The sequence below is a fragment of the Diabrotica virgifera genome, chromosome 7 (assembly GCF_917563875.1).
Source record: "Diabrotica virgifera virgifera chromosome 7, PGI_DIABVI_V3a".
NCBI lineage: Eukaryota > Metazoa > Arthropoda > Insecta > Coleoptera > Chrysomelidae > Diabrotica > Diabrotica virgifera.
In genome coordinates, this window is record NC_065449.1 from 8,098,926 (window position 1) to 8,121,634 (window position 22,709).

At 33.6% G+C, this 22,709-nt stretch overlaps 1 protein-coding gene across 1 annotated transcript in view; it reads right to left on the minus strand.

Moving 5' to 3' along the window:
• Nucleotides 1-1,964: 1,964 nt before the first annotated feature.
• LOC114339938 (beta-glucuronidase) overlaps nucleotides 1,965-22,709 on the minus strand; it is a 36,892-nt gene continuing 16,147 nt past the window's right edge. Inside the window, exons 6-11 of the mRNA XM_028290627.2 lie at nucleotides 21,765-22,084; nucleotides 8,710-8,853; nucleotides 8,111-8,195; nucleotides 7,863-8,039; nucleotides 6,129-6,267; nucleotides 1,965-2,178 (exon numbers count right to left, since the gene is read on the minus strand). Of these exons, the coding sequence (XP_028146428.1) occupies nucleotides 2,021-2,178; nucleotides 6,129-6,267; nucleotides 7,863-8,039; nucleotides 8,111-8,195; nucleotides 8,710-8,853; nucleotides 21,765-22,084 (1,023 nt within the window). The 3' untranslated portion in view covers nucleotides 1,965-2,020. The remainder of the gene's footprint in view (nucleotides 2,179-6,128; nucleotides 6,268-7,862; nucleotides 8,040-8,110; nucleotides 8,196-8,709; nucleotides 8,854-21,764; nucleotides 22,085-22,709) is intronic.

Sequence of the window (22,709 nt, forward strand, 5' to 3'; positions counted from 1 at the left end):
AGCGATTATTTCATTCATATGAGATTCTGACCAATAGAAAGCTACAGAAATAAAAATTAAAGTGATTATATTTTAATGATTTTAACTTCCAATCGTATAGTAAGATATTTGATCACGTGTTTAATTCTGTCCAATCAGATTAAAATTATACTGATTATTTCATTCATAGGAGATTCTGACCAATAGAAAGCTACAGAAATCTAAATTACCTAGACTGATAATTTTTGATAATTTCCCGTCAAGTATATTACGTCAGATGCCCTTCGTTGCTATGAAAAAATACATTCAGTGACATTAATGACAATTAATGTTTTAAAAATTATAAAAGTGATGACTTTCAACCGTAAAATATTTATAACAACTGTGTGTTTAATTGTACTAATTTGTACTTACATAAATAAATTACAATAAAATTTTGGTTTTGAACAGTTTTATTCATGAAATAATCGCAACAAATTGCACTCGATCTCTAAAATTAATATAGAATTTTTGCCCTCGTGATACTTTGACATAATTTCACTCGCCTTCGGCTCGTGAAATTAAAACTGTCAAACTGTCACTCGGGAAAAATTCAATAATTTTAGAGCTCTTGTGCAATTAATACTGAGAATTATCTACTGTAGAAAATTACCGATAGAATTTTTTTAAGTAGATTGTTTCTGTTTAATGGCAACCAGTTTTCTAGTTTTGACAACTGTCACATTTAAGAAAATATCCATAATATACGCATTAAAAAATAATCTTACGAATATCACAGGACAGTAAGAATAAATAAGAAAATAATGCTTCATTTTTACTCAAATTTGTTGTCATTGGGCAATAGCCACTCGAGCCCTGCGGACTCTCGTGTCTATTGCCAGACAACAAATTTTCGAAAAACTGTCGCATTATTTTCAATTTATTCTCACTTATTTCTTGTGATATTATACCCGATAATTTTTGGATAACTTCCCGTCGTCAAGTATTTTACGTCAGATGCCCTTCGTTGGTACACAAAAATACATTCAGTGACATTAATGACAATTAATGTTTTACAACTTGTCACTGAGAACAACAAGAAACAGGTTTAGCAAATATTCAGGCAAAGATATCAATAAAGTATTAGTTAAAATGGTTTATAAAAACACTTTTATTCATGAAATAATCGTACCGAGTTACTCTCGAACTCGAATTATCGATTTCTTTTGCCCTCGTGACACTTTGACATAATTTCAAAATTAAAACTGTCAAAGTGTCACTCGGGATACAAATCGATAATTTTAGAGCTCTCGTGTAATGTGTAATTACTACTGATAATTTTGATAATATAACGTCGTCAAGTATTACGTCAGATGCACATTTGTCCACTCGTTCGACATTACTTCTTTTTGTTTTAAGATTCTCGTTGTCCCTATGAGTTTTCGATATTCTCATAAATTTTGTCTCCTTGACGTTCGTTGTATCCGTATTTTTTCCTTGCTCGGCTATGGTCACCAGTCCCCGAAGAAGATTTTCAATACTTTTGGCTAAGCTAGCAGTGCCATCCGCATAGCTAACGTTGTTAATGTGAACTCCATTTACCTTTATTCCAGCTGTTTCACCCTTGAGAGCTTTTTTCAGGACCACTTCCGAGTAGGCATTAAAAGGATTGGCGACAATATGCAACTTTATCTCACCCGGTGAAGCACAAGATGCTTTAACTAACTATATTTAACTGGAAAATTCTTCTTCTTCTTCTTCTTCTTCTTCTTCTTCTTCTTCTTCTTCTTCTTCTTCTTCTTCTTCTTCTTCTTCTTCTTCTTATAAGCAATTCTGCTTGCTCAGTGGCGGATTCATATCTCTATGGAAAGTGGTCACTCCATTTTGGTTGCCATTTTTTACGTACTTTGTTTACATGCCCGTACTAAATTATTAGCTGTATCTTCATATCTGGTGATTTTATTTCGAGATATTTCTTCTAAAGGTTTTAAATTACAAACACAAAATTAAAGAATGTACTTTAGTTCCAAAAATAAAATTACAAAGTCTTTATTATTATATACTATTCAATAACATAGTTTTCCAAATCAGTAGGCGCTGTGATATTATCCAGTTTATTAGCCAACAGCCAATACCTCTTTCTTAAAAAGTGTGCACTATTTTTGGGCTGCCTTTGGCGTGTGAACATACCTTTCTTGTTTCCTCCTACTCTTCTTATGTCTGAAAAGAGGAACACAAATTTAAAACAAACGAACAAATTTAAGAGAAATTGTGTTCAGAATAGAAATCGTAAATTTTGCATAGTTTAGTTGTTGCAGATTTCGACAAAAATAAGATTTTGAGACAGCGACAATACTGTAATTCGTCTTCTTCTTCTTCTTCTTTAACCTTAAGTTATCCAACTTTAACATAGGACTCCCCAATTCAATCCAGTGTTTCTATTTTCCGCCACTTGCTGCCAGTTGTGTCCTGAAATCTTCTTAATGTCATCAGCCCATCTCTTTTGTGGCCTTCCTCTACTTCTCCTTCTTAACCATGGTCTCAATTGTTGTATTTTGTGGTTCCATCTTTTATCTTTCAGTAGGGCATTGTGTCCTGCGAAGCTCCATTTTAGTTTGGCAGCATGTTCTGCTGTGTCTTTTACTTTGGTTTTACTTCTAATCCATTTGTATGATTTTTGTCTATACCTCACTCCAAGCGTTGATCTTTCCATCGCTCTTGGTGCCTTTACTATTTTATACATATTGGCCTTGGTGAGTGTCCATGTGTGTGAACCATACGTGAGTATAGGGAGGATACACTGATCGTAAACTCCGGTTTTCAAATATTGTTCTATTTTAGTGTTTTTCAAGATCCAACTCAATATTCCAAATCCTGCCCACGCTAACTTTATTCTTCTGGTAATTTTGGCAGTTTGATTTTCTTTGTTGACTTTCATTATCTGTAATATAATTGATTAAAAGTAGAATGTAGAAGGATAGGATAAAGATAAAGGCAGGTTTTGTTTTTATTTGATTCAGAGTTGGACCAACATCTCCATATAGCTATTTCAGCATCTATGCATCCTCAGTGAAGCTATGCAGTTACAACTCTGAAACAAAAATCAACAATCCTGCCTATCGCGATGCAATGTTTCCACCTTTTGAGACGCAAAACAGCGACATCTCTCGTAATACGAAAAGCCCTAGATACAAAGTGTACTACTTTTATACAATTAGAATAATTGAAATAAAAATATAATAAACAATATTTTAAATTCAAGACTTTTCGTTAAGAAACTGAGCACTGAGCAACTGAGAAAGCGCAAGAGACGACGAATATAGAAGAAAGCAAATAAAGGACACTAGCCACGTATTTACCTTATTTTCGTCTAGGAAAATGACCGAAAGACAGTTTCAGGTACATACTCAAATCTGAGTAAAGATGAAAAAGATAAAGGCTGATTCAGAGTTAGACCACCATCTCCATATAGCTAATTCAGCATCTATGCATCCTCAGTGAAGCTAGCCAGTCACAACTCTGAAACAAAAATCAGCAATCCTGCTTATTGAAGGGAAAACATCGCGATGCAATGTTTCCACCTTTTGATACGCAAAACAGCGACATCTCTCGTAATACGAGGAAGACGAAAAGCCCTAGATATAAAGTTTACTACCTTTATACAATTAGAATAATTGAACTAAAAATATAATAAACAATATTTTAAATCCAAGGTTTTCGTTAAGAAACTACTTTCTGGCTGCATCCTGTATCTCCGGCTTTTACAATATAATATAAGCACAAGAGACGACGAATATAGAAGAAAGCAAATAAAGGACCCTAGCCACGTATTTGCCTTCTTTTCGTCAGGGGCGGCCCTTCGGGGTAGGCAAGGTAGGCGCCGCCTACCCTCTTCAAATGTAGTACAATAATATAAATTATTAATATAAATTACTTATTTCAAAATTGTAATTTATAAATTTTGACACAATATCTACAATAAAATAGCAAAAATTATCCAAATTATTTTTAAAAATATCCAAAAAAATTTTCTCCGTGGTTATAATTATTGTACGCTCCTTGTAGTATCAGTAGTACTGTATAGATTCTATATTCTCCTTGGTCAGGCACTCGGGAACGTAGCCTGAAATAGAACGACGCCAACACCGAATTGACGTGCGATCTCTCTCTGTTTACGCGAGCAGACCTGCTAGCGACCGTATTCTACGATTTTAAACGGGCGGATAGGCACAGAGTCTTATAGCCGGACCTACAAAATTTTATCAGTTGCTTCTCTTGTGTCTTGTGAAACTGTTTTAAAATAATTGTTTTTTGATTTTGGCTGTTATTAGTAGGTTAAGTATTGAATAAAACTAGGTAGGACAATTTAAATTTGTTTATGAAAACTGAATAATGTGTTATTAGATTATATAGATAATTAAAAATTTAAAGCGAGGTTAATTGTTAACTTATCAATTTATTCGAATAATAAATTATTATTTGATACATAAATAAAATAAGTAATATTTGACGTTGTTGAAACGTAGGTGTGTTAGTGTTATTGGTGGAAAAACTTTAGTCATCGAATATGAATATTTTAAACGATGTAATATGCAGTTTGATCGAGACGCCTTTTTCAAGACGCCAAAATCAAGAAAGATTAGTAATTATTTCAATGGGCCGGACTTTACAAAATTTAACAATTTTATCCACAGATAAGACAAAAGACAATCAACCATTTTCGAGATCATTTAAAACAATATGGTATGAAAATCATAAATGGCTAAGCGGAAGTTATTTTAAAAATTCACTTTTCTGTTGGCCTTGTCTGTTGCTCTCAAATTTGAAGCAAAATGTTTGGGTGAGTCAGGGATATTCAGATTTGAAAAATTTATCAGCTAGTGTAAAGAACATGAATCTTCGAAAGAACATTTAAACAATTCCTTAGATTTAAAACGGTTAGAAAAAATAAACAAACTACTGACAGTGCTTTCGCTGGACATATTTCTCTATCTAATAAGATATATAATGAAGAAGTTGAAAAAGAATGAAGAAGTTGAAGAAATTGATGTTACAATTCTTTTAGCAAAACAAGAACTTACATTTCGCGGTCGTGATGAGAGCCATAATTCTTCAAACATGGGTAATTTTAAAGAAATTTTTAATTTAGTAGTTAAACGCCATCAGGAAATCCAGGATCATGTTAAAAAATAGAAGGGGTGTTCACGGGTTTGTCAAAAACAATACAAAATGATTTAATAGATTGTCTTGCCGATTACGTAAAAAATGAAATTTCAACAGAAATTAATGAAAGTCAATTTTTTTCTATACAAGCTGACGATACTACTGATATAACCGAAAAATCACAGTGTACTTTAACAATCCGTTTTGTTAACAAAGTTGGTCAGGTAACAGAAAGATTTTTAGGGTTTTTTGATGTTAGCGATAATAGATCTGCAAACGCTCTATATAGTTTAATTTCAAACGTGCTTGAGCCATATGATTACAAAAATAAATTAATTGCTCAATTTTACGATGGTGCAAGTGTAATGGCTGGCTCTTTAAACGGATTACAATCAAAAATTAAAGTAGATGCTCCAAAAGCAATTTTTACACATTGTTGCGCTCATAGATTACATTTAGTATTGCAAGACGGCTCAAAATGTATTACAAACTGTAGGATATTTTTTGTCGCCTACCCGAAGTATATGTGTAGCCTACCCGCATACTGAGGTCACGAGCCGCCACTGCTTTTCGTCTAGGAAAAGGACCGAAAGACTAAAATGTTGAAGTGGAACCTTCGATACTAATATCAGCTCAAGATAGAGAGCAATTTACTGTAGTTATAGCCAACCTTCAGTAATGGGGAAGGCAGAAGAAGAAGAAGTGGAATATGAAAAGATACATGCTAGTTGGAGAATGGAAGAAAAGGAGCTGATTCTGAGCTTTTGAAAAGAGCTGATCTTTTACGGATAGCTGAAAAGGGATTTTTGATAACTGAAATTAAAAAAAAATTGAAAGTGGTAATAGTGTTTGATGAATTATTTCCTTTTAAGGAGAAGCTTGCAGAATTTGTAGAATGTCAATAGACAATACTTATTATCAATTTGATCTTTGACAAGGTTTGGCATCAGATATTTTATATAAAACAAGCGAGACGATGTAATATTTTATAGGTGATTACAACTTACCATTAGCAGTTTTAAAATCGGCAAAGTTCCATATCATTTCTCCAATGAACCATCCTTGGTCTCTGAGTTGATCAAAAGCTTTAAAAAATTCAGACATGAGCTTTACTTGATACTCTTCAGACCATAGATAATCTGGAAGCTAAAAAGTGCGAATGAATAGCTACTACTTTTAAAATGTTTGTGATCTGTTTTGAAAACACAAAATAATATATAAAACTTTTAGAAGGTGGTTGAAGTGGTAGTCTTCAGGTATAAGAAAATTTTAAGTGATAGAAATGTCATATACTTTTAGATCTGTTCCATAGATCTGTGCTCCTCCTCCTAAGTGTCTTCTTTATTGAGGTTGCGATCAATATGGCAAATTTCTCTCTGCTCTGGGCTTGATGAATTAAGTCACTCCCTGTTTTATGGGTCCAATCTCTGATGTTTCCGAGCCAGGATTTTTTCTTTCTTCCTATACCCTCTTACCTTCGATTTTGCCTTCTAATATTACCCGGAGCTGCTCAAATTCTCTATGGTGCATTGTGTCCTAGATATGACGTCTTTCATAATTTGGTTATATTGATCAGATAAGGACGTGTGTTCATTATTTCCAGTACTTCTTCATTCTTAGTTCTGCTGGTCCAGCTTATTTTTAGCATTCGGCGGTACATCCACATTTCGAATTAATTCATTTTGTTGACGTCATACGGTTGTAATGTCTAGGTCTCACAGCCATATAGTAATAGAGACCACACATAACACTTTAGTGTTCTTAATCTTATTCTGACTGTTCATGAAACCAGACCTGGCTATTTCAATACGTCTTCCAATTTCTTTTGATTGGTCTTGCTGACTATTTAGCTCCCTGCCCAGGTATATGAAGCTTTGGGAACTCTGAACCTTGATAGTATTTATACCATTATTTTGTGACAATAATATAATTTTATCGTTTAAAGTACGCCAATGAATTAAGTAAAACGTGTTTTTGTACCGTCTTGGACGATATAAAAGACGGAACGAAAAGCCTAGTTGATTATTATTCTTGGAGCGTTGATCGAAGAATAATAAACAACAGCGAAGTACAAGAGGTGAGTTTATGTAGGTAGTAGTTCCCGACCATTTTCCGCTGTCGTTTTGGCGAGCTGAGCGAATCCGACAGTTTTCCTCTTACCTATCTTTTTACCTATCCTTATACGAGTGGTAATCGTATATCCCTAATATATCTTTTCATCTGGCGAGCTGAGCAGGATTCCCTTTCTTCCCTTTCCTTATACATTCATGTCGTATTAATAAAAGCAATTCCTATTTCACGCGATCGTCAAAATCATTCATTCATGTACAAAATATCGTCACATCGGCCCGAACAGAAAGCTCGATGCGTAGATTATAAATATATTTTATTAACGAAATTAACGAGTAATTAAAGTTAATTATCTTTTCTTTTGTATGTTTTGATTCCAACTAAAAATGTCTTAAAAAGCGAACTCTTTTCTTCGACTGATTTAGTTACCTTGGAGCAACAACGCAACGACCGCGTTACAATTTGTATGTTGGGTGTAATTTGTTCATGGGGTTTTTGTGGAATACCATGATTTTGGTTTTGGAAAAGTTAATGTCCAAGCCCACCCTGTGACTTTCTTCTGATAGTATGTTCATCAATATTTTTAGTTGGTTTTCTGTTTCCGCTAATACTACAGTGTCATAAATCTGTAAATATTTATTTTGCTAAAACATTTGATGTTAGATACTTACAATATGTAAACCCTCCATCGCATCTGCTCCATACTCAGTAACAAAAACAGGTTTGTTGTGCTTTTTATGCCATCCTTCAGCCTGACTCGTCATTCCTGATACAATGGTTTCTAAGTCGCCTGCATATTCATACCAAGCTGAATATTTATTTACCCCTAAAATGTCCAAGAATTGTCCCTAAAATATAAACAATTACTAAATAATTATAAAATTAAAATTAAGTGCTAGCAGTTAAAATTAGTACTTACAGAGTGATCTACATCAAATCCATAGATATTGGCTATTGTTATGGGTCTAGTTTGATCGAAGGATTTGATATGTGCAGAAATATGTCTGAAAATACAACATTGGATTAAAGATGTTTCTTTTGTTCTTATTACTAGAAAATTCAATCTATCAAGATCAAGCCATCTACTTTAGCAGCCACTAAAGTATACCACTTTCACAACCCGGGCTGCTGTGAGGAATTCAACAGAACGAAATATGCATACTTAAATTGATGGTGGTGGTATCTAAAACTAAATTAAATCTTAAACTGTCTTTCATTAAAATAGATAGCTTGAAATACTCATAGCTATACTGTTTAACCGAGCCTGAAAGACTTGCACACCGCTTGAGAATGACATTCGGGTGAAAACTAGCACTCTGATGCGCTATATGGGCTCTGTATCAGCAAAGTGCTTATCATGTGGGAATCCTGGATACAAGGACTCCCACACGAAATCCTACCCCGATTGAAGCAGGCCAGCGTGAGGCGCTCTATTCCTGCTATCTCTATAAGTACGAAAAAAATAATAAACTCCAAAATATTCAAGTAGTGCTTTATAATAATAATGTATACACCTACCTGTAATAATCTTCAGACTCTGGTAGTTGTGTTCTTGGCTCATTTGCAATGGACCACATTACCACGCTAGGCCGATTCTTGTCCCGGCTGAAAAGCTCCGTTAAAGACCTTTTATGATTTTCCAACAAGTCCGAATTGAAGTTTCTGCAAACCAAAAATAACTCTCACTTGAGAAAGGCACTCTGAAACAGCTGCAGTGCAAATTAATTGTAATAAATTTTGTGGAATTGGTAAAGACAAAACTTGTTAGTGTTTTATTCTTAAATAATTCTTAAATGCTTCGATTTGGATCACTTGCGATAACTAGCTTGTGTCTACCAAAGCTAAAATCTACAAAAGCCAAACATAAATCTAGGTTGTATTCGTTTGCTTTCTCTATCAATTGCTTTTGTACCCTATGAAAAAGCGTTCGATAGGGTCGAGTTATGGGCGATAGAAAAAGCTGTAAATAACAACACAATAGACTCCAGGTACAGGCAACTCTTACATAACATCTATAAAACAGCGACTAAGACAGTCGAATGGGAAAATAAAACAAACAAAACTAATCCCATAGCAATCCGTAGAGGCGTAAGACAAGAAGATGTAATATCCCCAAAACTCTTCACCTTAGCTCAGGAAGAACTGGAATGGAAAGACATGGGTAGCAACATAAACCGAAAGAAATTCAATCACCTCAATTATTGCAATTATGTTGTTCTTATTACAACCAACCAAGAAGAACTAGACAATGCTGACTCAACTAGCATAAGAATCAGAGAAGATAGGATTCAAAATGAATATGAGTAAAACAAAAATAATGTCAAATATAAATGACAGAATAAATATAAATAACGTAAATATTGAGGTTGTCGAATATACAGGGTGTCCAGAAACTCTACCGACAAACGAAGACAGGAGATTTCTCAGATAATTTTAAGACAATTTAACCCAATTCACCTAGTCCGAAAATGCTGCCCAAGGGAGCTAGAGCTCTTTGAAGATGGCGTCATGTAATTAATTTTTCTTAAATACCTCCAGAACGCTTCTATTTAGAAAAACGAAAATTGGTATGCGTATTTACTTTCTAGAAATGAATCGATTCCATCCATTGCGACTTTCTAGTACCGGTCATAGGCGTCCGTTTTGGGTAGGGCAACGGTTATTTTATCGCCTAACTTTTTTGTCTTTAATTTTTAAGCATTTTTTTTTACTCTGAATTATTAAATTGCGAGGTGTTCTAGTACTAAAAGGTACTTTTAGTATAAGTCGATAGAATACACCGTTTTCTAGAAAAATCGATTTGAAAATTTTTCGTTCTTTGAATTTAAAAAAAAAGATTAAAAAAAACTATTTAGAAAGATGAAAACTGGTACATTTATTTACATTCCAGAGATTAATCGATTTAATTAATGGCGAATTTCTAGTACCGGTCATAGGCGTCCGTTTTGGGTAGGTCAACAGTTATTTTATAGCATAACTTTATTGTCTTTAATTGTTAATTATTTTTGACATTAGATTATTCAATTATGAGATATTCGAGTACTAAAAGTTACTCTTGCTTTAAGTTGGTAAAATACATCGTTTCTTTTTATTTTTTTTTTAAATTCCCAAAACTAAAAACTTTTAAATCGATTTTTCTAGAAAACGGTGTATCCTACTGACTTGAAGTAAGAGTACCTTTTAGAACTAGAATACCTCACAATTTAATAATCCAGTATCAAAACTTCTTAAAAGTTAAAGACAAAAAAAGTTATGCGATAAAATAACCGTTGCCGTACCCAAAACGGACGCCTATGACCGGTACTAGAAATTCGCAATAGATGGAATCGATTCATTTATGGAAAGTAAAAACATATACAAATTTTTGTTTTTCTAAATAGAAGCGTTCTGGAGGTATTTAAGAAAAACGAATTACATGGCGCCATCTTCAAAGAGCTCTAGCTCCCTTAGGAAACATTTTCGGACTAGGTGAATTGGGTTAAATTGTCTTAAAATTATCTGAGAAATCTCCTGTCTTCATTTGTCGGTAGAGTTGCCGGACACCCTGTATATACCTGGGTCAAATAATCAAAGCTAATAAAGAGAACCACACAACTGAAGTACAAAGAAGAATCAGATTGGCGTGGGCAGCATTTGGAAAGTTAAGATGGATACTAAAAAGCACAAAGATACAACATTACCTAAAAACCCGGGTATTTGACCATTGTATCCTCCTGTTCTGATGTATGGCTCAGAAACATGGACATTAACAAAGGTCAACATAAACAAAATAGAAATAACTCAGAGAAAAATGAAAAGATCCATGTTGGGAATAAAACTGCTAGACAGAAAATCAAACAAATGGATAAGAGAGAAAACAAAAGTAAAAAATGTAACTGAACATATAACAGGATTAAAGTGGAGATTTGCGGGCCACAATGAGAGACAGGAAGATAAAAGATGGAATGCTCAAATACAAAACTGGAGGATAGGAATAAGAGGAAGATGAAGCCCTCAGATGCGATGGAAGGACGATATTGTAAAAGCTGCAGGAACTCACTGAAAAAGCGCAGCCAAGAACAGACAGATATACAAAGATTTGGGAAAGGCTTATGTCCAAAGTTGGATTGAAATGGGCTAAAGGAGAAAAAAAGCACTTGTGCACAGAAGCTACAAAAAAATATTAACAGACTTAAAACAAACACCCGAGAGAGTAGGGCTAAAAATGAACATTGAGAAAACTAAGGTAATTTTAGCTGAAGAAGTAGATATCACTCTTGACGATAGAAATTTGATAATATAGAAGAATATGTGTAGGTACTTGGGACATAAAATAAAACAAAGCATAGAAAATCAAAGTGCACAAATAACCAAAAGAATTAGAATGACTTGAATAGCAGTAGGTAAGCTAGTCTTTATTATAAAAGATTTAAAAATTCCAGTTAATTTTTCTTTAAAGGTATCCTTCCTGTCATGACTTATGGCATGGAGTCATGACACTTACCAATCTCTCTAAAGACTTAGAATGACTCAAAGAGATATTGAGAGACTTATGATAAATGTAACCTTAAGAGATCATATGAGAAACAAGATCTAAGATGAAGAACCAAAGTAAAAGATGTTTTTGAAGCTATCACAAAATCCAAATAGAAATGGGCAGGACCTGTGGCAAGAGAAAGTGAAGAGAAATAGACAAAGAGAATAATATAATCGCGAACAAGAACACATAAATAAGGCATAGGAATACCTCAAAAAAGATGGATCGACAACATTAAAGGAAAGACAGGAAGAAACTGGTATCAGATAGCTTAAGAAAGGCGAATATGGAAAACACAAAGTGACGCCTATGTCCAGGACTGGATAAGAAGAGGATGCTAAAGAAGAAGAAGAAGAAGACGAATTGATAAATGATTATTTTGATACAACTTTCTCATTTGTAAACAATTTGATTGGGCTATTTTTATAATTTGTACACAATTTCCCAATTAGAATAGTTAAATTGATTGGTACACCATACTTATGAGGCTGATCAAAAGTAAGTTAATACAACACAAAAAATGTCTATAATCTAGAAGAAACAAATATAAAACTTACGATTATGGCAAACGTGTTAGTTTGCATTAGATCAAAATAAAACAATATAAACATTTTATTGAAACTCAAATTTATCAAAACAATATAATTTTGTAGTCTAAGGCAAGCCGCACACCAAAGAAACACGAAACGAAAAACATGAAACATGAAACGTAAAACACGTTTAATGAAAATTAAACACGGCTAAACAAATCTTGAAGTCCGTCTACCAATGAACGAGTGTGATTCATGCTCATAACACATTTTTATTTTCGGAAAGTTTCATAAATGGCCGGACGTATATTTGTTTAGCAGTGTTTTATATCCATGAAACGTGATTTACGTTTCATGTTTCGTTGATGTGCGGCCTGCCTAAGACGATATATTTTTGAATCAAACTTTTACTGCCCTTTAATATCGCTAGAAATCTACCTATTGTACCTACAAAAATCCAATAGCAAAAAAACTACCAAAAGACCATTTTTTAACTTGTTTTGCTACGTAAATTATTCCTGGAACAAATCGTTCATAAAAAACTACACATTCACATTACGTCTAGTAGTCGCAGCGCAGGTGACTAAACTAGTCAGGTATACTACTAATAGTCTAAGAGCTAGTGAACCTTTTGACTAACGGTCGTCCTGTAAAGCTAGAAATTTGTAGAGTGATAATTCATAGCACACCAAAGCTAAAAACCATGACCTGGCAGGCCTCAGCGGTGCACGTGTATCTACCAGGTGAATCGAAAAGTGCAAATTTAGGGGGTAAAATAAACTTTCTCCTGTAAGGTTTAAATTTAAGTATGTGTTTGAGTAAGTCATTTAAAAGAAATGTGTAAAATGACAGGCGATTCTGAAGAGCATAAGACCTTGCCAGGCGAGGGGAAAGATTAGGGGTTTTTCCTAAATTTATTTTTTTTGCATCGAACAAATTTTTTTTAAGTTTTTTTAATCATTCCAAACAGAAAAGGTCTTTGGTGATTTTTCTCTTAAGTTAATAGTTTTTGTTATATAAGCGATTGAAAATTTTGAAAATTGCGAAATCGACCATTTTTAACCCCAAATCGGATATTTATCTAAAAATCTCAAAGTTGCCAAGGTAGGTAGATATTCTTTAAACATTGATTGATGAAATCCCAAAGAGTTTTTTGCAATACAATATCGGAAACCCCTTTGTTTTTTAATTGCTAATCAAGCGGACGCTTCACTGTAGTATAAGTGAGGACGTTTGAGTTGGCATAAATTCATTATCTCGAGAATTGGCAAATTTCAAGAGCAATCTTCAGACAGGTCGATTTTTATTTTTAAATTAGGACTTTTTGGCATATATATAATACTAGTGACGTCATCCATCTGAGCGTGATGACGTAATCGATGATTTTTTTAAATGAGAGTAGGGGTTGTGTGATAGCTCATTTGAAAGGTTATTTAATTCTCTATTCACTAATATAAACAATAACATAATTATTTATACAGGGTGTACAAAAATTTTTTTTTATTAAATTAACTTTGATTAAATTTGACAAATAGAAGAAAAAAATTTTTTTGTACACCCTGTATAAATAATTATGTTAATGTTTATATTACTGAATAGAGAATTAAATAACCTTTCAAATGAGCTATCACACAACCCCTACTCTTATTTAAAAAAAATCGATTACGTCATCACGCCCAGATGGATGATGTCACTAGTATTATATATATACCAAAAAGTCCTAATTCAAAAATAAAAATCGACCTGTCTGAGGATTTCTCTTCAAATTTGCCCATTCTCGAGATAATGAATTTATGCAAGCTCAAACGTCCTCAATTATACTACAGTGTAGCACCCGCTTGATTAGCAATTAAAAAAACAAAGCGGTTTTCGATATTTTATTGCAAAAAACTCTTCGGGATTTCATCAATCAATGTTTAAGGAATATCTGCGTACCTTGCCAATATTGAAATTTTTAGATAAATGTCCGATTTGGGTTAAAAATGGCCGATTTCGCAATTTTCAAAATTTTCAATCGCTTATATAACAAAAACTATTAACTTAAGAGAAAAATAACTAAGGTCCTTTTCTGTTTGGAATGATTCAAAAAGCCTAAAAAAAATTTGTTCGATGCAAAAAGAATAATTTTAGGAAAAACCCCTAATCTTTCCCCTCGCCTGGCAAGGTCTTATGCTCTTCAGAATCGCCTGTCATTGTACACATTTCTTCTAAATGACTTACTCAAACACATACTTAAATTTAAACCTTACAGGAGAAAGTTTATTTTACCCCCTAAATTTGCACTTTTCGATTCACCTGGTAGATACACGTGCACCGCTGAGGCCTGCCAGGTCATGGTTTTTAGCTTTGGTGTGCTATGAATTATCACTCTACAAATTTTTAGCCTTACAGGACGACCGTTAGTCAAAAGGTTCACTAGCTCTTAGACTATAAAGCCAGTTTTAGAATACTGTTTTGTTTAAGAAACTCTTTTTTTGCCAAAGAATTATGTACTAATTAAAGTACGTAAATTTTTATTATTTATTTACATAACCATTTGTAGTATTTTCTCAAATATTTATGTAGCTAAAAGTTTGTTTCAAAATTTAAGTTGACTAGCGCTGCAACTCTCTTGCAACGTCATTTCTCTTTTACGAACTTCAATTTTCAATAGTATCTATCAAATAGTATTACGCCGCGCCGTCTAAATCTAGATAACAAGCTTTTTTGAAAAATTTAATGCAATGTCGCATAATTCGTTCATAAACTTTCAAAATTAAATAATAATACATAAGTTGTTTTTCCAGTGCAGTTTCAACAAAAAACTTTGGTGCCGATTGAGTAAACACACAAAAAATTATCATCTTTTGCTCGATTGTGTCTAGACTTTTAAGTCTTTGTGTGAACGGTAGTTTTGCATTTGACTTTGCTGTTGTCGAATATTATCGTTTAAAATATATAGAAGTGAACAATGTTTTAGTAAAACTGAACTTTGAATATAGTGTAATGTGTTTTGATAAAGAAGCTGAGTATGAGGTAAGCAGAAATAATTTTGAGTTATGTTTTTTGAGTTTATTATGTAGTATATAACTATGATGTTTAGTTATTATGAAGATACATAATATTTTTATAGGTACTACAAGTTTAAGCATATAACCACTTTAAAAATACAAAATTTTTTAGTACTTAGCTGAAAAATAAGAAAAAGTTCAAATTTTAATATTTTTTGTTTCCTGAAACTAGTATGTACAAAATTGGAATTAGTTGCCTAAAAATCTAACAAAAAAAACACATAAAACCATTCTTGTATTATTCCTTATGTCATATATATAAGAGCATGGGATGTTGGGATGTTGATGTCATCTATACCCATATAGCACACAACGTCCGATGTACGTCCATATAACGTACATTTAAAATCCAAACGTCCATGGACCAAAACTGGACGTACTATGTACGTACATTACGGGACGTCCATTGGACGTTTGATTTCAACGTACATTAAACATCCATTTGTGGTCCATGGATATTTTACACAAAACGCGACTATTATATTAAGTCCCAATACAAACTAAATGAGAATCTTCTTGACAACGTTGTCGCTCTTCGCGCTATCGGTCGTGAAAGGTAGTATTAGGCAGGTACTTTTAGGGGATTATCGCTGTTAATTGTTGTGAAATACTGAAGGAGGGTTTATTTATGATAATTCACAGAATGGCAAACCTGCTTGTAATATACAACAACGGTACTGACTCTAAAAATAGTTTGGAACAGAAACAGAACAGCCCAGGCAACCAAACAACGTTTTTATAACGTAGATAACACGTCATAAAAATGACCAATTGACGTGTTTCTATGACGTAGTACTGACGTTGAAAATCACGTGTATTTGTCTCATCGATTTGACGTCATAATTGAGACGATTTTAAAACGTCAAAAAGATGACGACCTTTATACGTTGGTAAAATCACGTCTTTAATACTTTCAAAAAGTGACCTCTTTCAGATGTTTCAAAATAGTATAAAAATAGGTAACATGAAACCTATAGGCCTACTTCCCATGTGTCGAAGATATACCTACTACACTACCACTTGTGCCCTCCCATTATAGAATTTTCGCAAGTCATATATACCTACTTACTGTGTCAAAACTGAAACAACATATATATGAAACTAATAAAAATAATTTATTATTATAAACAAATTATCCAGCATACTTAATATCTTAATTTAACACGCTGTCTTAATATCTTCATTTAACGCTTAATTAAAAACAAATAAACAACATAACCCCAAATAGTTGTCAGGAATAATTACTGCATTAAACTAACTCACTAAACTCACTGAGCAAAAACGCATAAAAATCTCTTAATTAACACGTTTCTTCAACTAAATACCATGAAAAGTCTTATTTTATCACACAAGACACAAACCGCGTAAACAATGAATGAGAAATTTCCTATGAATATTTAGCGTTATACCTAAACGAAATTGTTTGGATTCAATACAAACAAGCAAGCTCCTCCCAATTTTATGATATCAGACTTAGGCTGTCTGAAATTAAAACGTTTTTTAAACGTAATTTTAACGTCATTAATCTTACATATTTAAAATCACCTACAAAAGACGTCTATATGACGTAATGGTCAAATACGTGTTATATTCAACCAAAAACTGACGTTTCCTCAACGTTATATGACGTCACTTGGTTGCCTGGGAGAGATTAAACCTCTTTTAATGTGCATGCTTCCTAAGGCGTCATTATCTGAATCTCGTCTTTATGAAAATACATCCTGTGATATATTTGTGTTTTCTGTTTATCGTGCAAGTGCAGTCGTGCATTAATGAAGTTCCTATAATAAAGTATATATTATAATGAAGTTATAGTAAAGAGAAATAAAAAAGGTCTTTTGTGTAATATTTTTAAGTATAAGTTTAGTATTATAAGGAACTATTTTCTATAAAGGCTTTTTGCTATGTATTCACAAAATTATGGATACTAGATTGCTTTCTGAAAAGTGCCCTACAAATGTCCATAAGACGTACATTGAATGTACATAAGGTGTACACTGAAAGCTCCAATACAACGTACAATGTACGTTTGTAGCGGACGTTCTATGGACGTCCAATTTTGTGAACTCTGGACATTCGTTGGACGTCCATCGGATGTCCATTGTACCTTAGCGGGACGTCCATTGGACGTTCCAATGTACACAGATGTACGTCCATTGGATGTCCATAAAACGTACTTGTGCTATCTGGGTATGCATGTTTTTTCCACGTCTATTTCTTCCACTACTTATAGTCTCCACTTACTTTTATGTCTACTGATTCGAATGTAGAGTTAAGGTCTATGAAGGTAATAATATGTATTGTTTTCTTGATTATTACTTTTTAGTCGTTTATATATCGTAGTATGCTTATGGGGTCAACTGTTTTTCTTTCAGCTCTGAATACTGTTTGTTTATCTTCTACTTCTTTATCTACCTCTCTATTTTAGCCTTCTTTCTATTATTCTTATTTAAAAATGTTGAACACTACTCCTGATAAGTATATGCATAATTATTATCCTAATAGTTTTTATATATTATGGCTTCCCCTTTTTGGTATTTGTTCTTGACGCTTCTCTTATTATTTCCAGCTACTATTTCTTTCGTTCTCTTCCTATCCACTTTATCATTTTCGTATCTGTTTCATCTGCTTTACTGGCATTTCCTACTTATTGCTTCTACTTATTTATTCTGTTTGCTTCTTCAGTTTGTATGTCATTCATTCGGTTTTTGTGTGCTGCTACCTGTTCTATGATACCCTTCGTCTTTCTTTGTTCAGATTCTTCCTCACTCATATTTTTTCTTTCAGAATATTCTGTCCACATTCTGGTATTTTGCTTATATCTGCCGTTAATTGGTTATGTTTAGTCTTTTACCTTTCTGGGTTCGTTTCTTTTCCATTTTTAATTTGTTCTAGAAATTTTCACCGAACATCTTTAATAACTCTCTTTTTTCCTTTTCATATTATTTCTTTTATCTTTTTTTTTTTCTTTTTCGTATGTTACTTTGAATATTCTTTTGTATATTCCTATGTATATTTCTTTTTCTCTTTTACTATAATGTATTGTTATCTTTATTTTTATAGAAAAACTGTGATATAGCCATACGCTAAATAAATAAATAATAAATTTCTCTTTTTAGACAAGGCGAAAACGGCGGGTTCGTTGAGAAAAATATTCCCATAAGATTTTTTTGCATAATCACATTCGTGAGACACCCCAGAATAAGGTTCAAGTAGTCGCCCAAGTGAAAAGTGGTCCCATTTTTTTTAAACAATTTTTTTTATTCAAATTGCAAAAAATCAATATTTTTGGCCCTGACAATTTTTTTAGGTTTTTGGACCATTCTGGACAAAAAAGGTTCCTTATAATTTTTTCTCTAAAGTTGATCGTTTTCGAGTTATAAGCAATTTAAAATTTCAAAAACGCGAAAATGGCCATTTTCAATGCTTAATAACTCAGTTAAAAGTTATTATTATGAAAGTCAGAAAGTGACTAAATCAAAGTTTAAAGCCCCGTACAAGATCCTGAAGAAATTTTTGTCATTCTTTTATTACTGAGCTGTAATTTTTAAGTAATGATAATATAATGAGCGCCATGTAAGTGTTAGGCGGCCGTAAATGCTGAGTGCGAGAGAGATGCCATTCCGGCAGTCCAATTGTGCATCTTACTCGCACTCACATTTTCAGCCGCGTCAATACGATCTAACCGCTCATTGTTATTAATTAAAAATAACAGCGTAGTAATAAATTAATGATACAAATTTCTTCAGGATTATGTAGGGGGGCTTTAGGCTTTGATTTAGTCACTTTCTGACTTTCATAATAATAATTTTTAACTGAGTTATTAAGTCTTAAAGATGGCCATTTTCGCGTTTTTCAAATTTTAAATTGCTTATAACTCGAAAACGATCAACTTTAGAAAAAAATTATGAGAGACCTTTTTTGTTCAGAATGGTCCAAAAAATCTAAAAAAATCTTAAAAAAAAATTGTTCGGGCCAAAAATATTGGTTTTTGTAATTTGATTTAAAAAAATTGTTAAAAAAAATTTGGACCACTTTTCACGTGGGCGACTTCTTGAACCTTATTCTGGGATGTCTCACAAATGTGATTATGCAAAAAAATCTCATGAGAATATTTTTCCCAACGAACCCGCCGTTTTCACCTTGTCTATGTACTATGTTTCTCAATTTTTTTTGCTCTTCTTTGTCTTCTTCCTCTCTTGTACCATTGTGTTTGACCATGTCCTTTTCTTTTCCACACTTTCCTGTGTGTATACCATATTTCTCCATTACGTCTTTGTTTTAATCTTGTATAACCCATATTATGAATAAGACTACCAAAAGCTAAATATAAAACCCAATAATGTTAATTATTAAATAGTATTAGTGGCTAGTGGTTTTTTGGAAATTCTGTTTCTTTTCCAGGTTGGAAAGTTTTCAGTTTCTTACACTCAAATTTGTTGTAAGTCTGTTCTTTGCAATTTTATACAGTGATCAGTGCGCTAACAACCGGCAAAATAACACAAAAGATGGAAAACATAATACGTTGTGAAACATAAAAGAGATGAAACTAGTAGAGATGGGAAATATAAACCTATACATTTACATTATATTGATAATTTCCCATCTTTAGACGTATCGGAGGAGTTTGACAGCTGCCATTGTGACAGAAGAATTTTATAAGATTCTCCTGTGACAGTCTGACTCCAATACGTCTAAAGGTGTGAAACTATAAAAATAATGTAAATTTATAGGTTTCTATTGACAGTTTCCCGCCTCTACTACTTTCATCTCTTTTTATTTCACAACAAATTATGTTTTCCGTCTTTTTCAATATTTGGCCGGTTATTGGCGCACTCATCACTCCATCATCATTATTCTCTTTGCCTTATCCCTATGCGGGGTCGGCTTCCCTAATTGCATTTCTCCACACAATTCTGTCTTGGGTCATATCAATGTTAATCCCCTTTACCAACATGTCCTGCCTTATCGCCTCCTCCCAGGTCTTCTTTGGTCTTCCTCTCCTACTCCTTCCAGGAATCTGCACTTCAGCTATTCTTCGTATTGGGTGATTAACGTCTCGACGTTGAACATGACCGAACCATCTTAACCTATGCTCTCTCATTTTGGCATCAATTGGTGCCACACCTAGACTTCCCCTAATATACTCATTTCTAATTTTATCCTTCTTTGTCACTCCACTCATCCATCTAAGCATTCTCATTTCCGCCACATGTATTCGTTGTTCCTCTTTCTTTTTCACTGCCCAACATTCAGTTCCGTACATCATAGCCGGTCTTATGGCTGTTTTATAGAATTTTCCCTTCAGCTTCATTGGAATTTTTCTGTCACACAACACACCACTCGCTTCTTTCCACTTCATCCATCCAGCCCTAATTCTACTGCATGCATCTCCATCTATTTCTCCATTACTCTGTAATACCGATCCTAGGTACTTAAAACTATTGCTTTTCACAATCATTTCACCATCCAAAGATACCATTTTATTTGTAGTAGCTCCATCTTTAAATGAACATTCCAAATACTCTGTTTTTGTCCTACTAAGTTTTAAACCTTTTTCCTCCAGAGCTTGTCTCCACTGTTCCAGTTTTTGTTCTAAGTCTCTTTCACTATTTCCTACTAACACGACATCATCAGCATACATTAAGCACCATGGAATGTTACCCTGTAGTTTCGCTGTTATCTGGTCCAAAACTAATGAGAATAAATACGGACTAAGCACAGAGCCTTGGTGCAATCCTACTTTCACATGAAATTTATCAGTCTCTCCCACACCTGTCCTAACACTAGTCGTTACTCCCTCATACATATCCCTCACAATCTTTACATATTCACCAGGGACTCCTTTCTTATTGAGTGCCCACCACAGAATCTCTCGAGGAACTCTATCATATGCTTTCTCAAGATCAATGAATACCATATGAGCGTTTGTTTCTTTACTCCTGTATTTTTCCATCAACTGCCTTATAATGAAAATTGCATCTGTTGTTGATCTACCCTGCATAAAGCCAAATTGATTCTCTGATATTTCGGTCTCTTCACGTATCCGTCTATCAATTACTCTTTCCCATATTTTCATGGTGTGGCTAAGCAGTTTTATAGCCCTGTAGTTTGTACATTGTTGTATATCTCCCTTGTTTTTGTAAACAGGTACCAGTATACTGCTTCTCCATTCGTCTGGCATTTGTCCGACTTCCATAATTCTATTAAATAGACCTGCTAGCCACCTTGTTCCTGTCTCTCCCAATGCTCTCCATACTTCCCCAGGAATATCATCTGGTCCTACCGCTTTTCCTTTCTTTATTTTTTGAAGCGCTTGAGCCACTTCCTCGTTGGTTATTTTGGTGACCATTGCTGCTACTGTCTCCGTTGACTGCACTCATCACTGTATATGTATTATAAATGGAGCCTATTATTATATTATTTTATGTAGCCTATTAATGATAAATAAATACATAGTAAAAATCATTATCTTACTCCGTATTTACAGCAGGCACCTCATCTACGATCATTATCCCCAATCTATCAGCCATATCCATGATTTCTTCCGCATAGGGATAATGAGAGGTCCTGTAAGCATTGGCTCCGATCCATCTCATCAAGTTGTGGTCTCGTATAATCAGTGGCAGATCTAGTCCTTTTCCACGTATGTCAGAGTCTTCGTGTCTTCCGAATCCTCGCAAATAAACAGGCTTTCCGTTGATCGTAAAGGATGTGCTGTTCCAAGCCAGTTCTCTTATACCAAACGGTTGGGAATAGGAGTCTACGAGCTCGTTGTTTGAGTCATAAAGCTGAACCTGAAAAGTTACAATTTTTGTCAACTGAACTATAACAGGGTGTTTGGTATCGAATGGGCCATAGCTTAAACTTAGATTCCTGAGCTTAAAATAGGTCGATTTAAGCTAACTTACTTTAGTACGAAATTTCATAATAAACGAAATACAGGGTGTCAAATTTAAACTTTTATGTGATTTATTCTTGAATATTTCCCGACAGGCATGGAATAACGACATGAAATTTGGTAAGCTGGGTTTTTTTGGGACGAGAAGCCTAAATTCGCCACCAAAATAATGTATGTATTACCTATGCGCCACATACACTTTTAGCGCTCATTTAATATATTCAATTTTTTATCTCCCCTCTATATACCTTTTAATTAAAATTTGTTTAAAAAATCCAAAATGCTAAGGCTGTTAAAGGCAGCTAAACTAATGTGATTATGTATTTTCTTACTGTACATTTTGAGATTAAGAAACATTAATCGCAGAATTATGTAGTTTTTGAATGTATCTTTACGAAATTTTGATTATTTAACAAATTATTAAGTTTATTTACCAAATTTTATGCATTTATTGTTATCAAATTGTTAGTCAAGTTTGATCTTGCATCGATACATACTTAAAAAAGAAGAATCTGCTTTAC